This window comes from Vigna umbellata, chromosome 6, assembly GCF_029865625.1.
Source record: "Vigna umbellata cultivar VRB3 chromosome 6, Vumbellata_1.0, whole genome shotgun sequence".
Lineage (NCBI taxonomy): Eukaryota > Viridiplantae > Streptophyta > Magnoliopsida > Fabales > Fabaceae > Vigna > Vigna umbellata.
Genome location: NC_142170.1, coordinates 2610386 through 2625917, shown reverse-complemented (window position 1 = coordinate 2625917; position 15532 = coordinate 2610386). Strand labels below are relative to the sequence as shown.

Genomic DNA, 15532 nt, shown 5'->3' with positions numbered 1-15532 from the left:
AAATTAGGCCCAAGCCCAAAATAGTGCCGCTCAGCGGTAAACTACCGCTCAGCGGTAAGTGCGTGAGTTGATTCTCCCCCTCAGCGGCATTTTCACCCCTCAGCGGATCCAACGTGAGTTCCTGAGTGCCGCTCAGCGGTAAGCTGCCGTTGAGCGGTAGTTGCGACTTCTCCTTTTGCACTTTTTTATGTCTTTTCTGATTCCATCTCTATCCTTCTTCACTTCCTTCACCAAATTCACCTTAAAACCTACATAAAACACTGAAATCAAGCATAAACCTGTCCAGCTCTCTTATTTCTAAAAATATGACCAAAATCATGATTTCAAGCTAGTTTCTAAGTGTTAAAGGTTGCTTTTAGTATCAATTTTAAGCATGAAAATAACAGTTTTTCAACTATTATCAGGGTGACTCTACAGATTTTTGAAAAATTCACTTTTAACCTTTCCTAACTCCACCCACATGCAATTTCTAATCTTCCATATCAAAATCACTCAATTCAATCGGTTCAAACATTAATTAAATCATCAAATCATGCATAGAAATCAAAACCCCTAAAAATTCATGCTTCAACAATCAAATTCATACTCAAGAACCCTAGAATGAAAAATGCTTGACTTACTTGGGTGGAGGTGCTAGATGAATGAAGAATGCTTTCAAGCTATGATGCTCTCTTCCAACCCCAAACTTAGATGGAAAACTAGTGAGAAAGTGAGTGGAAGGGAGATTTTCTCAAGAGGGATGAAGGAAAAGTTGTAGAGGACCATTGAAAAAGTATGTAGGAGTATGTGTGCAGAGAAGAATCTGAAAAGAGAGGCCAAGGCGCAGCTTAGGGTATAAAATTACCCTAATGGGCTCGGGTTCCTCTAAGGGGCAACCTAAGCCCAGTCTGCGACACTACCGCTCAGCGGTAGTTTGCCGCTCAGCGACACTTTCGGGAAGTGCTCTTTTTCTTCCTAACTTAACCTAGGTGCCTCCTACACATGCTCCTCACTTGCTCCCTGCACTTAAATTCTCAGATCACTCATGCAAATCCCTATCATGAAACTAAAGTAGAACAAACAAAAATATAATCAATCAACTGGGTTGCCTCCTAGGTAGCGCTTGTTTAACGTCACGAGCCTGACCCAAAATCCACCAACACCCATCAGTAGGTGTAAATCTTTCTTACCTTCACCCATCAGTAGGTGTAACAAACCTAGTATCTTTCAGTAGATACTTAACCACCTAGCATCCTTCAGTAAATGCTATACCCAAAAATTTTACAGAAATAATGTCCAACTGATTAAAAATTACAAAACCAAAATAAAATCAAAAGAAAACAATTGTCCTTAAATCACTCGAATGCCTTCCAGCAAGCGCTCTTTTAATGTCATTAGCTTGACCCAATAAAGTTCAAGTTCCTTCTTCATGGTTGATGTTCATATCATACCAAATCATCAACTGCTTCCGGTCCATTGTTTTGACTCTTCTAGAATGTGGAGACTCTATCTCTATCATCTAATTTTCTTTGTAGCCTTTCACAACCCACAACTTGTTTTTGAATCTCACAGGTGTACCAAGTTGGAGTCGTTCTTTCATCCAGTCATCATGGACTTTTCTTCCTCTTCCAATCTTTTCTTTTTCCTGTACCTGAAACAACAAACAATGTTTACCTTTAACCTTGTGCTTTTCATCTTCAGGGCTAGTCATGAGTACATCTTGAAATGCAGCTTTATGACTAGCTTCTTCCTCCTGCATCTGCCTCTCTTCTTTGAAGACATCTACAACAACTCTGTCTTCTCGGTCTTGGAGTACCACTATACCTTCATTCACATCAATGATGGCTTTGGCTGTTTTCATAAACGGTCTTCCAAGAATAATGGGTATCTTTTCAGTCTCCATCTCCATCACCACAAAGTCTGCCAAGAACTGTAGTTTGCCTACACAAACTATAATATCCTCTGCTATTCCATAGGGTTTCTTCGAGGATCCATCTGCCATTACTAAATTAACCTTTATAGGCTTCACATCAACATCATCAATCTACTCAAGTAAAGAATAAGGTATCAAGTTAACACTTGATCCTAAATCAAGTAAAGCCTTCTTTATCCTTTTCTTCCCTATTATGCATGGAATGGAGAAACCTCCTGGATCTTTTGCTTTTGGAGGGAATGGCTCCTTCTTAACAGCTTTATACTTCTTTGTATCATCATCTCTACGTCTTTTCTTTGTAGAGACTTCTTCCTCAGGTTTTGTATAAACTGCAATATGCTGTAATATCTCCTTCCAAGGTAATCATTGTCCACCATCTTGAATAATTCTGTAAAATCAAATTGTTTCTCTTGGTTTATTGGAAAAGGAAAACTATCTTTACTCTTTATCTCTCTTCTCTCTCCTTTCTCTTTTCTCTCTTCTTTCTCTTTTCTCTCTTCTTTCTCTTTTCTCTCTTCTTTTTCTTTTTCTTTCTTTTCTCTCTCTTCTTTTTCTTTCTCTCTGTCTAACTCAACTGTTTCAACATTTGCACTCTCCAACACTTTACATTCCTCCCTGGGGTTAACCTCAGTATTAGCCCCAAAATTTTTGTCAGGCCTTTCTTCCAACTGCTTGGTAATCTGACCCATTTGAATCTCTAAGTTCTTAATAGCAGCTTCAGTACTCTTTTGAGAAGATTTAGTTTTCTGTATGAATTGCTGAAGAGTTTCTTCCAACCTTGTTGATCTTTGATTATGTATAGAAATTTGTTGCCATAAGGTTGGTTGTAGCTGTTGCTTGTTAAATTGCCCAATTTGTCCAACTTGCCCACTTTGTCCTTGACCAATGCTTGGGTGTGGTTTCCACCCTTGATTGAAATTCCCTGACGGTATGGATATTGATTGGCCATGAAGTTAACATCCTCTAAAGCTTCTGTTGGAAAGGCGCATTGACCATTGATATGATCACCCCCACATAATTCACACAACTGTGATTGAACTTGTGCAACAGTCTTTAACTCTTTTGGCAGTTGTGCAAGCGTTTTTGTAAGAGTCTCTAACTGCTGAGTTAGTATCTTGTTTTGTGCTAGCAAGAGATCATTGGTTTGTAACTGTTGAACTCCTTTTTGTTGAATAGGAGCCCCTCTTTCACTATTCAGTTCATTATCACTAGTAGCTATATTTTCAATTATTTCTGTAGCTTCCTCTGGAGTTTTCCATTTGATATTTCCTCCTGCTGAGGCGTCAAGCATTATCTTGGTTTATGAACCAATACCTCCAAGGAAAATCAGGACTACTTTCGTCAAAACCATGCGTGGGAGTTTTTCTTAATAAGCTTTTATATTTGTCCCATGCATGACCTAGTGATTCCTCCATTCCTTTATTCACTTTTGATTGTGGAAAGTATTTGTTTAAAAACTTTGTCACCACTACTTCCCACTCTGTAAAGCTTCCTTCTGGAAAAGAATTCAACCAAATCTTAGCGTTGCCTCCTATTGAGAATGGAAACAAGCTAAGTTTGATTGCTTCGTCCGGCACCCCATTTATCTTTACTATGTTGCAAATCTCATTAAAAGTTGTGAGGTACTCATATGGGCTTTTGTGAGACAACCCATTAAATTGGTTACTCTTCACCAGTTGGATTAATGCTGGTTTCACCTCCATATTAGCTGCATTGACTCTTGGTCTTGCTATGCTATTAAAATGTTGAGGTCCAGCTACATTAGTATAATCAGCAAGAGTTCTTCTGGCATTATTATTCTCCATCTCCTTAGTGTTGTGGTCAGAACTTTGTGGTGATGGTTGTAACAGAGTTTCCGGAGGAGGAAAAAGTTCTCTAGACGTACAGATTCTTCTCCTCCGTCTACTCTCGTCTAGGGCTGCAAGAAGAGGTTAAGTTTTCTTGCTCCTAGTTCGGATTGCTTCCTGCATACACAACAAAACAAATCCCTAGAAAAATTGGTTAGCACAAAAAGATATAGAAGAAGATATAAGATCAGAGATAAGAAGATAGAATAAAAACAGAAAAAGAAAAACAGAAAAATAAAAACAGAAAAATAAAAACAGAAAATAGAAAATAAAATAAAATAAAAACAAAAAAAATAAAAACAGAAATTCAAAATTCAAAATTCAAAATTCAAGTCAAAGATAATCAATAATCACACAAATGAACTAGTTAAACCACGAGTCCTCGGCAACGGCGCCAAAAACTTGATGACAAATTTATGAACACCGAAAAATGGTGCCAAAAACTTGTTTAACCCTCGGCAAGTATGACCAAGTATCGTTCTCCCAAAGGACTCACGGCCTGGGTAGTTATATGATTTGTTGATTATTTAAGACTTGGGAACAATTGATTGTCGTTTTAAATGCAAAAGACAGTGATTAAACATGTATGCATGAATTTGATCAATGGAAAAGAGGAATACAAACACTTTAATGAATTAGATGGATGAGTATGTTGTTGGGGTTATCAATTTCATCTTATCCACTCTCATATACTTTTAGGAATTCATCATTCTTTTCATCAATTGCTAATGTCACTCTCTAAATCACCTTGCAAGAAGGTCTATCCTTAATTACGAGTTCATACAATTCCTAGCATCCCTAATAATTAATTCTGAAGTGCAGAAGCTTAACGGCAACCAACCCTCACATTCCTATGTCTAGGCAATATGCTATTGGGAGAAATTCTCTGGATCTAGATTTCCCCGTACGTTCCCATATCGACAAAATCAATAATCATGGCATTGAATGACTTAAACAATGCAAGCTTTAAGCAAAGAGGAAAAACCCTAACTAATGATGAAAGAAAGCATGTATCTTAAAATAAGATGTTAAAACACAAATTCCATATGTTAGAGTTTCACAAGACTACATTGATTCCCCAACAACCATACAAGGTTTAGTTCACCATATTCATGGTGAAACTAGATGAACAATAATGAGAGAATGAAAAATAGAACCCTAGAAGGATGAGTAGGTAGCCTGAGCATCCAAGATCTTCCTCCAAGGGGTGGAAAAGAGAGTGTTTGCTTCGTCTCCAGCCAAAGATACAAACCCTAGGAAGACCTAAAGCTTATATATTGTTCGTAATATTACAGAAAATTAGGCCCAAGCCCAAAATAGTGCCGCTTAGCAGTAAACTACCGCTCAGCAGTAAGTGCGTGAAGTTGATTCTTCCCCTCAGCTGCATTTTCACCCCTCAGCGGAGCCAACGGGTGTTCCTGAGTGCCGCTCAGCGGTAAACTGCCGCTGAACGGTAGTTGCGACTTCTCCTTTTCCAATTTTATAGTTCTTTTCTAATTCCATATTTATCCTTCTTCACTACTTTCACCAAATTCACCTTAAAACCTGTATAAAACACTGAAATCAAGCGTAAACCTGTCCAGCTCTCTTATTTCCAAAAATATGAACAAAAACATGATTCCAAGCTAGTTTCTAAGTGTTAAAGGTTGCTTTTAGTATCAATTTTAATCATAAAAATAATAGTGTTAAAGGTCCCTATATAAGAAGGACTCACAGAAGAGAAGAAAAAATAACTTTTTCTATCATTGAATCATTACTCTATTATTCTCTCTAAAAGTTTACATCGTCTAAGTTTGTTCCTTGAATAAGAAAGAACTCTTACAAGTTCTCAGATTTCATTGTATTGTATTTATTCTCTCTCTAAGAATTATTTGAATTTGTACTTGTACTAAAAAAATTGATTGTGTTTATGTCAATACCTAATTTTGTCCGGATAAATAAAATTCATCACAAAAAAAAGAACAAAGAATAAAAAAATTATTTTTTGTTTTACTATTTGCACCCCCAAATTAAATTTTTATTCCTTAATTCAATGACCCAAAATAATCCCACACTTTTTTCACTTCCTCACTACCCCTTTTCTCTTATCACACTCCAATCTCCACATCACCATCCACCTCACCCTCCATATCACATTCCACATCATCTACCTTTTTCATTTACTTTTTCCACCTCATTTCCTTATTAATTTTTATATACCAACTTTTCTAATTATTTCACTTACATTTTTTAATTATATCTTCTGCATCAACATTATTTCACCTACTTTCTCCACCCACTTTTTATATTATTTCTCTCACTTATTTTCCACGTTAACTTTTACAATTTTCTATATTTTATTTCACCTACTTTCTCCACTCACTTTTTATATTATTTCTTTCACTTATTTTCCACATTAACTTTTACTATTTCCAATATTTTATTTCACCTACTTTCTCCACCAACTTTTTATATTATTTCTTTCACTTATTTTCCATTAACTTTTACTATTTCCTATATTTTATTTCACCTACTTTCTCCACCAACTTTTTATATTATTTATTTAACTTAATTTTATTTCACCTAATCTCTCCACCAACTTTTTATATTATTTCTTTTACTTATTTTTCACTTTAATTTTTTCTATTTCTCCACTCATTTTTAAAAAATTATATTTTATTTAATACTCTCTCCATCCTTAACTCTATAAATACCCACATTCTCTTCACTCCTTTTTCACACACACAATTACACAATATCCATCTTTTTTTCTCTCACACCAAACCTCTTCATTTCCATCCCAAAACCCTACTCCATATTCTTCTCTCCCACACTACATATCTTTCCACACATTCCTTATCTCCCCTATTATCATTCTTCTACACACACCACATGTGAAACACTTCAACACACCTCTTCTCCTCCATATCAACATCTACATCTCTTGAAGCCTCTATTTTCACTCGCATCTTGATCGGATTATCATTGTCTTCTCATCCAGGTTCTTATCCCTTCACCTCTTCTTTTTGTTTTGAATTATCTTATTAAATTTGGTTTTATTGTTCCATAATTGTTTTTACTGTTTTTTTATTCTAAATTTTCATTTATAAACAATTTTGTTTTTTATCTCTAAAAAAAATAATACCAAAAAATATTTTAAAGGTTAAGCACATGTGTGATCGCTCGCATCGTCCTTGTGCTAAAAATCTTTTCTCTTTCTTTTATAAAAAAAAATATTAAAAAAATATTTAAAAGGTTAAGCACATGTGTGATCGCTCGCATCGTCCTTGTGCTAAACACCTTTTCTCTTTCTTTCATAAAAACTATCCCAAAAAAATATTTTAAAGGTTAAGTACATGTGTGATCGCTCGCATCGTCCTTGTGCTAAAAACCTTTTCTTCTTTCTCAAATAAAATTATAAAAATATGTCTTAAAGGGTTAAGCACATGTGTGATCGCTCACATCGTCCATGTGCTAAAAAACCTTTTCACCTTCTTTTTCTCAAAAAATACCAAAAAATATAAAATCTTCAAAAAAACTAAAAACATCAACACTTTCAAGCAAACAAACAATTTCTCGGCCAAAACTACGTGTTCCTTGATTCTCCATCAAAAGTGGAGATATGTAGGAGCAAGGCTAGTCCTTGTTAAGTGCACTTCCCCAAAATTCCAAATTTATCCATAATCAATTTCTCAAACAAATCTCTCAAACAATTCCTCAAACAAAATTTTCAAGCAGTTTCTAAAAGAACTACGTAACCCTGATTTCTCATTTTAATGAGAATACGTAGGAGCAAGGTCAATCCTTGTCGGGCACAAAAAACTAAAAAATATATTTTGTTTGTTTAGAGTTTTATTTTAGGGGATAGTTAAACATTTTAAAAACCACATCATATTCGTGTATTTAGTTAAAGGTACTGCCTTAGGGCAGGCGTTGTAGGGTGCTAATACCTTTCCTACACGTAACCGACTCCCGAACTTAGAATCTCATTTTCGTAGACATTGCCTTATCATTTTATGGTTTTTCCGTAGTTTTCCAGAATAAACTATGGTGGTGACTCCAAATCTTTTTTTTCAAACGCCTTTCTTTTTTGGGTCGTCGTTCCGTCGCGATTCCGGTTGCGGTAGTTTATATAAAACATTTTCCTAAACGCTTGCTTGAAAATGAAAATGTCTAACAATTACTGCAGTTTATATGAGACTCGCAATAGTTATTAAATGTTGTTTTTCCAAAAATATTTCAAACCCTCAACCCCACCCCCTTTAGTGTTTCCCTATATTTCATTATTAGACAATCTAGTCTCTCTAGACAATCTTGTCTTAACAACCTTAACTCACTCTTATAAGCCTTATTGATCCACCAAATGAGTGAGTTGAAAATTTCCTAGCTATTGTTTGTGGATCTTGATGGTTTGTGCACTGAGTCAAGTATTACCAATAATGAAGTGATGCTTGAGCAAGAAAGAGTTCATGTTTATTCTCTCTCCTCTAGAATTGGTAACTAAGACATCAAAGTCATGCTAAAAAAAGAAAGACCAAATTATTTCTTTACCTTTTATAGTTAGTATTTTTTAAGTGATGTTGTTTTACTTAAGCAATATGGTCACTCAAGTGGTAGTTTCATAAAGATGAGATTTTACCTAATTACTGATAAATTTCTTAAGTGATGTAGTCTCAGTCAAGATATATAAACTTGATGGTTGTTACATCATATTTTAGTTATGTATGTATGTACTAGTAGATTCTGTGTACATATTTATGAATTGGATGAGATGCATATGAATATATTTGATGATATTGATATATGAGATGATATACATGAAGTTATATATTCTATGACTACCTGATATGGTATTGTGACCCTTGCATCTATAATGTTAATTATAGGAACCCATTAATGGAAAAAAATATTCTAAATTCATTGATATCAAATGGTGAAAAGTTAAAAAGGGTTTTTTTGCATCAATTTGGTATATTAGGTGCAAAGTACTATCTTGGCATAAAAGAGTTAAAGTGAAATCTAATAGAGTTGTTGAAATGTGTTAAGTGTGAAAACTTACACGATGTCATAAGGTATTCAACTAATGAATGTTTGGAAAGTCCGTGACTCAATTCTTATGATTAGACATTATCCAAAAATTAAGAAACAATGATTTTTAATTATGTTATACATAATTTATATTATTTATATATGTTGATATTGATGATAGGAAGAGCATTGGTTTAGTTGAACCTACAATCTTAGAGTTTCTGGTTTTTCATGATGACAACATAATATTGATATTGTTGGGAGAAATTTTCGGTTAAATTTTTTGATAATGCTGGGAGAATACTCTGATATTCATATTATGCTCTGATATTCTATTTATGCTTTGATATGAATTGTTTGTGCTCTGAGATGAATTGATATTTTTTGAGCTGAATCAAATGAGAATATCTCAAAATGTTTGCAATGTTTTGCTCTGATACATGCTCTGATATATTTGTTAATCATTTGCACTGATACATTTTGACGTGATATGATTGGATTTGTACAACATGGTTGTTTATTAATCATGGTTGTGCATCATCTAAAAAGGGGGAGATTATTGAGATTGTTGATAGGAAGAGCACTGGTTTAGCTGAACCTACAATCTTAGAGCTTCTGATTTTTTATAATGACAACATAATTAATAACACATGTGATGTTTATGTGTTACACATGTTCTATTGCTTACATGCTACATATCTTTATCAATGTATAAATCTGTTTAAAGCATGGAGAACATGATTGTGTTGATACATTGCATTTCACTGTGCTATATAATTGATTTTATTGGTGAATGCATGTCGACCTCATTTTTATAGAAAGAAAACCACAAGCACTTATGTTGAACTTTCTATTGTATGGTAAAACAACAGTTTTAAGTCGACTTCATTACGGGGTGAGTCGATTAAAACTCGTGGCTTTGCACAAACTTGTTCCAAGTCTGCTGTGAGGATTTTCAAAGAAGAAGTTTTTCAAAACTTTGTTTAACTGTGTTACATAGTCGATTATATGCAACTTGCATTCGACTAAGTCTGTTACAGTTTTGAAATTCTATTAATGCATGTGTTAAATGTTACAACGGCTATATTTTTATATATGTTGACCAAGCATTTATTATGATTCGATTGCATTAATTGCACATTCAATTAACTGCATTGATTGCTGCTAACTGCTTTGACTGAATTGTTACATTCGACTGCATTAGTAACTAAGTAGATTAAAATGCGTCTGAATTGTGAAAATCTATAAATTGACGCAAACTTGATCTCTGTAAGAACTTTTGTGATTCTAACAGTTTTGTGATATTTTGCAGAGAGTGCATTCTTACAGAGAAAGGGAAAGAGCTCAAAGAAACAAGAAGTGACCGTGGTGATCATCTACTTGTGAATTCTTGAAGAGCAAGTTAACTACACTTACAAAGGCTGATCATATCTGCACATTTGGGAGTTACTGAAAGAATAGAGGCTACAATCTTGTAAAGATTGGTTTGAGGTTTCCCTGTTGTGATTACAGGAAGAAGAGCGTGTTGCGTTCTTGACTTTGAGGGTGGCTTAAAGGGTTGGACTGCAGGAGAGGGGATTCTTGCTACTAGTCTGTTTTGTATATGCCTATATTTTGATTAGAGGGTTAGAGATGTGTTTTATAATTTTGACATGAGGTCTCTATAAAAAATTTGTTATAAAAACCTTGATCATTATAGTGCATTGGCTTCCTGTGGTTGGAAGAACACTTGATGTAGGCTTGGCCGAACCAGTATAAAAACCCAGTGTTTGATCTTTCCATCCCTGCACTTTTTATTCAGTATACTGCATACTGCATTAAATTGATTATATTTCCGCTGCATAAACAAATATTTTTCCTTGCATTTCAAGAAAGCTTTTAAAGGCATCCACTTTGCGAAAAAGATTTAAAGAAAACTTTGTTTTTACATTTCACCAATTCACCCCCCCTCTTGGTGTGAGAAATTAAGTCATTCTAGTTTCAACAATATATAAAGTAAAATTATAGTCCCATATTATTATTTTATTCAAATTAAAATATGAACAATGATTATAGTTGTTTTTTTGCTTAAATATTCTTTTGGTTTCTAATTTTTGTCGACTTTGTTCAATGTAAGACTTATTTTTCTTGGATGTTAAATGTGCTCTCAATTTTGGTAATTTATATTCAATTTGGTCATTTTTCATGACGTCGTCTAGATATTTAATGACAAACTATACACGTTGGAAGTATTTCAATGAGTTGTTCAATTTTTGCTTATGTGACTTGTCTAACACAGTGTGAGTTGGAATTCGGCCAATAGCCACATGGTATCTATCCACCACACACAATTTTGATCGATGTGATATTGCCACATCATCATCTTCAACCTCCCAACACATCAGAAACCCTACCACAACAATGTCTTCATGCTTGTAGCCACCATGTTCGACACTTGAATCATGCCTCCATCAACAGCGCAAGCAAACCCTAAATAGTGAAACCCTAAATCCTTTCAAACCACTGATATCCATGCACAAATTCACTCCACCATGAATCATCCATGCACGAAAGTCACTACTACACCCATATCCTTGTCAGAACTATGTTTTCTTGTCTTGGTTTTTCTCTTTCAAGTGCTACAATGGAGGTTGAAAGCTAGCGAGATTTGTTGTGGAGGTCAGATCCAATGGAAAAAAACGTTTGAGTTCCCATGGTTGTCACGAGGTGGTCTCCTTATGTAGGTTTAGCAGCTGTTCACAATAAGGCGATTAGGCTCGCAATGGCTTATTTTATTGTAGTTAGGGTTTTGGTTGTGTGATTTTAGATCTGTGCATTGGTGATGGAAGTGTAATCACTAGTGCAACGTAAGGATATTGTCTCGGTTCTTTTGGCTTTATAACAACGATTGCAAAACCAAGGTATATTCCGGCGAGGTAAAAAGTTAAGACTTTTGGCCTCGGTTCAAAAACTGAGGCAAAAAGGTTACAATTTTGCCTCGGTTCAAAAAACCCGAAGTTGTAAAGCAAAAAAAAAATTGGGTCTATTGCCTAGGTTGGATCCAGAATCGAGCCAATAAACCCTTTTTTGCCTTGGGTTTACGAGAACCGCTGTCTAAAGTTTTTTTTAAAAAAAAATTGATTGTTTCTTGATGAGTTGCTCCAGAAGAGGTGTGGGTTGAAGGCAGTGGAATGAGGAATTGGATCGTGAGTAGTGTCGAAGTTGGCGCACGAGAAACAACTGGCAGCGGAATGAATTGTGGTTTGGCAGCAGCGGAAGAATGAATTCAGTGGATGCAGAGATGGAGGAAGAGCTCTAGGTGAGTGAGTAAACTAGCTCAGACGGCCTTCACTGGAAGGAAGCTAGGTGGAGGAAAGAAAGCTCAATCTATGGTGACTTTTGGTAGAGTCTCGGTTGCTGGAAAATGCATCAGCAGAATCAAAACTCATTAATCATCAAAAGTGTCTTTACAAGGGTAGCTACCATGAATTTATGTGATCCATGGAGCTTGCAGCGAGGCAATGACCCATGTGTAAAATGTGAAAGACTTATGAAAAATGTGCTAAAAACTAAAGCAGCACGTGAGCTGGTGGTGTTGGGGGACGGAGGTGCTGCCGTGGTGTGCTTAGCAAAGAGTGGTGGTGCGGCTAGCAACTTTGACCATCAACTGGACAGTTTTACCCCTTCTCTTGGTGTCTCCAAATTCCACTTAAAATGAAGAAAAAAGAATGTGCCCTGTTGTGTCCATATCTTCAAGCTCTTCTTGGATTCTTCTAGTCATACTTCTAGTAATGGGTCCCTACCTTAAGTCATCATCTCCTTCCCCTTGAAGAGGATTTGTCCTCAAATCTGTTGGTTTGTCTTTGTGAGGACTTATTTTTTGTAGGCTTCACAAAGGTTCCTCCTGGGTCAAATATCCATCTGCAATAAGCATCAAACATATCTCTAATTAGTTTTCTTTGACCAAATAAGATATATAAAAGAATATGTGTAGAAGAAGGTTTCCTAATTTTGAAATTTTTAATTTTAATATAACAAAGAAACCTTTCTTCATTTGAAATTTTATTTGTATCTTGAGTTATTGGTAACCACCAAGGTAACCATAACCCAAGTTGTGACTTTGCAGGTGTTGAAAGTGATAACATTTTTAAAGAATGAGTGGCAAATTCTTGGAAAGAAAAGTAGAATTTTGAAAACTTAAGGATAGATGAAAGAAAATTAAAGGATAGAAAACCTCCCCTTAAGAGTCTTGGTTCTATGAGGAGTGTGGACAGAGGTTCTATTTTCCCTTCTTTTCTTCTTTTCTCTTCTCTTTGCTCTTGCTCTCGGATTTCTTGTTCTCTTTTCTCTTCTTCTTTTCTTTCCTCTTGCTCTCTTTTTCTTCTTCTCTCTATTTCTTCTTTTTCTTGCTCCTTGTTGAGCTTCATTTGTGTTTGATCTTTGGCCACCTGGGTAGGTGACAGAGGATGAAGCACAAATTTCTTATCATTTTTGTGAACAGTTATGGTATTGGTGCGACCATGGTGTGTAGTGTCATTATCAAATTGCCATGGTCTTCCTAATAGGACATGGCAAGCTTCCATAGGAACTACATCACAAATAACATCATCTTTGAAGTTTCCTATGGAAATTGCCAATTTAACTTGATTCTTGACTGTTATATCCCCATCTTGATTTAGCCAATGAAGTTTGTAAGGTTTTGGATGGGGTATCACAGTAAGATTCAGTTTTTCAACTAGCCTTGTGCTACAACATTTACAGCAAGATCCACTATCAATAATGAGAGAACAATATTTTTCTGCAATTTGACATCTTGTGTGAAAGATGTTCTCTCTTTGTGATAAGTGTTCTGGACTTGGTTGACTATTAAGCACCCTTCTCATCATGAGAAGTGGACCCTCACAAGGATATACTTTCTCTTCATTACCTCTTTCTTGCTCATTCTCACTTTCACTAGGGGTTTCACTTTCACTGCTATATGTGTCACTACCTCTTAAAATGAATGTTCTTTTGGTAGGACATTGAGCAGCTATGTGACCCCTACCCAAACATTTAAAACACTTGATCTCACTAGTGCGAGTGTGTGAAGAGGATTCCTGTTTGGGTTTTTCAACTATATTGGCTAGAGGTTTGAGGGGTTCTTTTTCTTTTACAATCTTCTGTTCAAAGGGGGATTGAAATCTTTTAACAGAAGCTTTTCTCAAATTTTGTTGTTCTACCTTTATACACATTTGAACAAGATCATTCAAATCTCTATAAGGTAGTAGTTCAACCCTATCCCTGATATCAAGATTCAACCCACTCAAAAATCTGGCCAAGGTAGTTTCCTCACCTTCTGTGATTCCTGCCCTCATCATGTATAGCTCCATCTTTTGTCTGTATTCTTCAATAGACATAGACTGTTGTTGCAATTTTTGGAGCTTATCCATGAGTTCTCTTTTGTAGTAGGAGGGTATGTGCCTTTTCCGAAGGGCATTTGTAAGCTCATTCCAATATTTTATTGGAGGAAGTCGCTGTCTTAGTCTCTCTTGGACTGTAGTAGTCCACCAGTACATTGCATACCCTTGAAAACTTAAGGTAGCAAGAGAGAATTTTCTTTCTTCTCCTACTTGATGGCAAGCAAAAATTTGCACTACCTTCATTTTCCAATCTAGGTAAGCCTCAACATTATCTTTTCCATGAAAATGAGGCAATACCACATTAACTTCCTTAGGAGGAGGAGGATTTTCAAATTCCCTCCTGTGTCTTCTTGATGAAGAGGGTTGATGATAATATTCTCCTACTCTTAAGGCCTCTTGTTCATATTGGGACTCTCCACTATAACTTCTCTCCCTATTTTGGATTTGTTCCTCTCTCAAAAGTTTCAACTCATTTTCAACCATGGCACTATGTAGCTCTCTTTGGACTTTTTCTTGACTTATTTTTCTCTCAATCTCATTGAGTTGATTGACTAGAGTTTGGAATGAAAATTGATCTTTGGGAGGATCACTAATTCTCGGGGATTGTCTTCCAGACATTTTGATGAACTTAAAAGTTTTCTTGAAGTAAAGACTAGAAGTTTTTCACTTGAGGACAATATTCCAGGTAAGAGAGGTGAACCGTATAGGTTGCTTAAATACCAAATCTTGCCTTGCCAAATATATCCCTAGTTACTTACTAAAAGTCTTTAAATCAAAATTACCTCTAGATTCATTAAATGTTTAAAAACACACTCAAACTCAAAGAAAACTAGACCCTAAATGCGAACTTCTAAGACTTGGCCTATGCGCTTGCAAAAATTGAAAGAAGTGAGATCTCCTAAGTGAGGCTTGGAACTTTGTATCCAAGACACACTCACTGTCTACCAATTTTATATGACAATTAAAAGCAAAGTTTGCAAGTGATGGAAGAACACTTGTGAATTCTTCCAAATCACTTACTTAATGGCCAATTACAAGTATTTTGCAAAACAATAGAGATGAAACAACAAGAGAATAGTAAGTAAAAGTGGTATGCAGCTCTGGCTTCTCTCAAAGGAAGTGAATTTGGTTGATTCACACTAATCTCACAGCTGCCAAGTGGAATATGCTGCTGTTACAGCAACTAGATTTTCTACAGACCAGTGAAAACGTGATTCTGCTGCACCAAAAATTAGCCCCAATGTTGATCTTTTCTTGCTCCAATCCACTCCCTAAGATGCTACCAGTGTTGTAGGACCCTGAGATACTTATGCACCCAACAAAGAGCTCAACAGAACCACCATCAATCAGTTTCGAGTGTAGAAAAGAAACAACTCTGCTGCTGCCAG

The 15532-nt window shown here is 35.6% G+C and overlaps 1 protein-coding gene across 1 annotated transcript; it reads right to left on the bottom strand.

Moving 5' to 3' along the window:
- Window positions 1-12127: 12127 nt before the first annotated feature.
- On the bottom strand, window positions 12128-14387 carry LOC148196574 (uncharacterized). Its single transcript, XM_088092891.1, has 2 exons — window positions 12980-14387; window positions 12128-12162 (listed from the first exon to the last, which is right to left on the bottom strand). The coding sequence occupies exons 1-2, from the start codon at window positions 14385-14387 to the stop codon at window positions 12128-12130; spliced, it is 1443 nt and encodes a 480-aa protein (XP_087949017.1).
- Between the last annotated feature and the right edge of the window lie 1145 nt (window positions 14388-15532).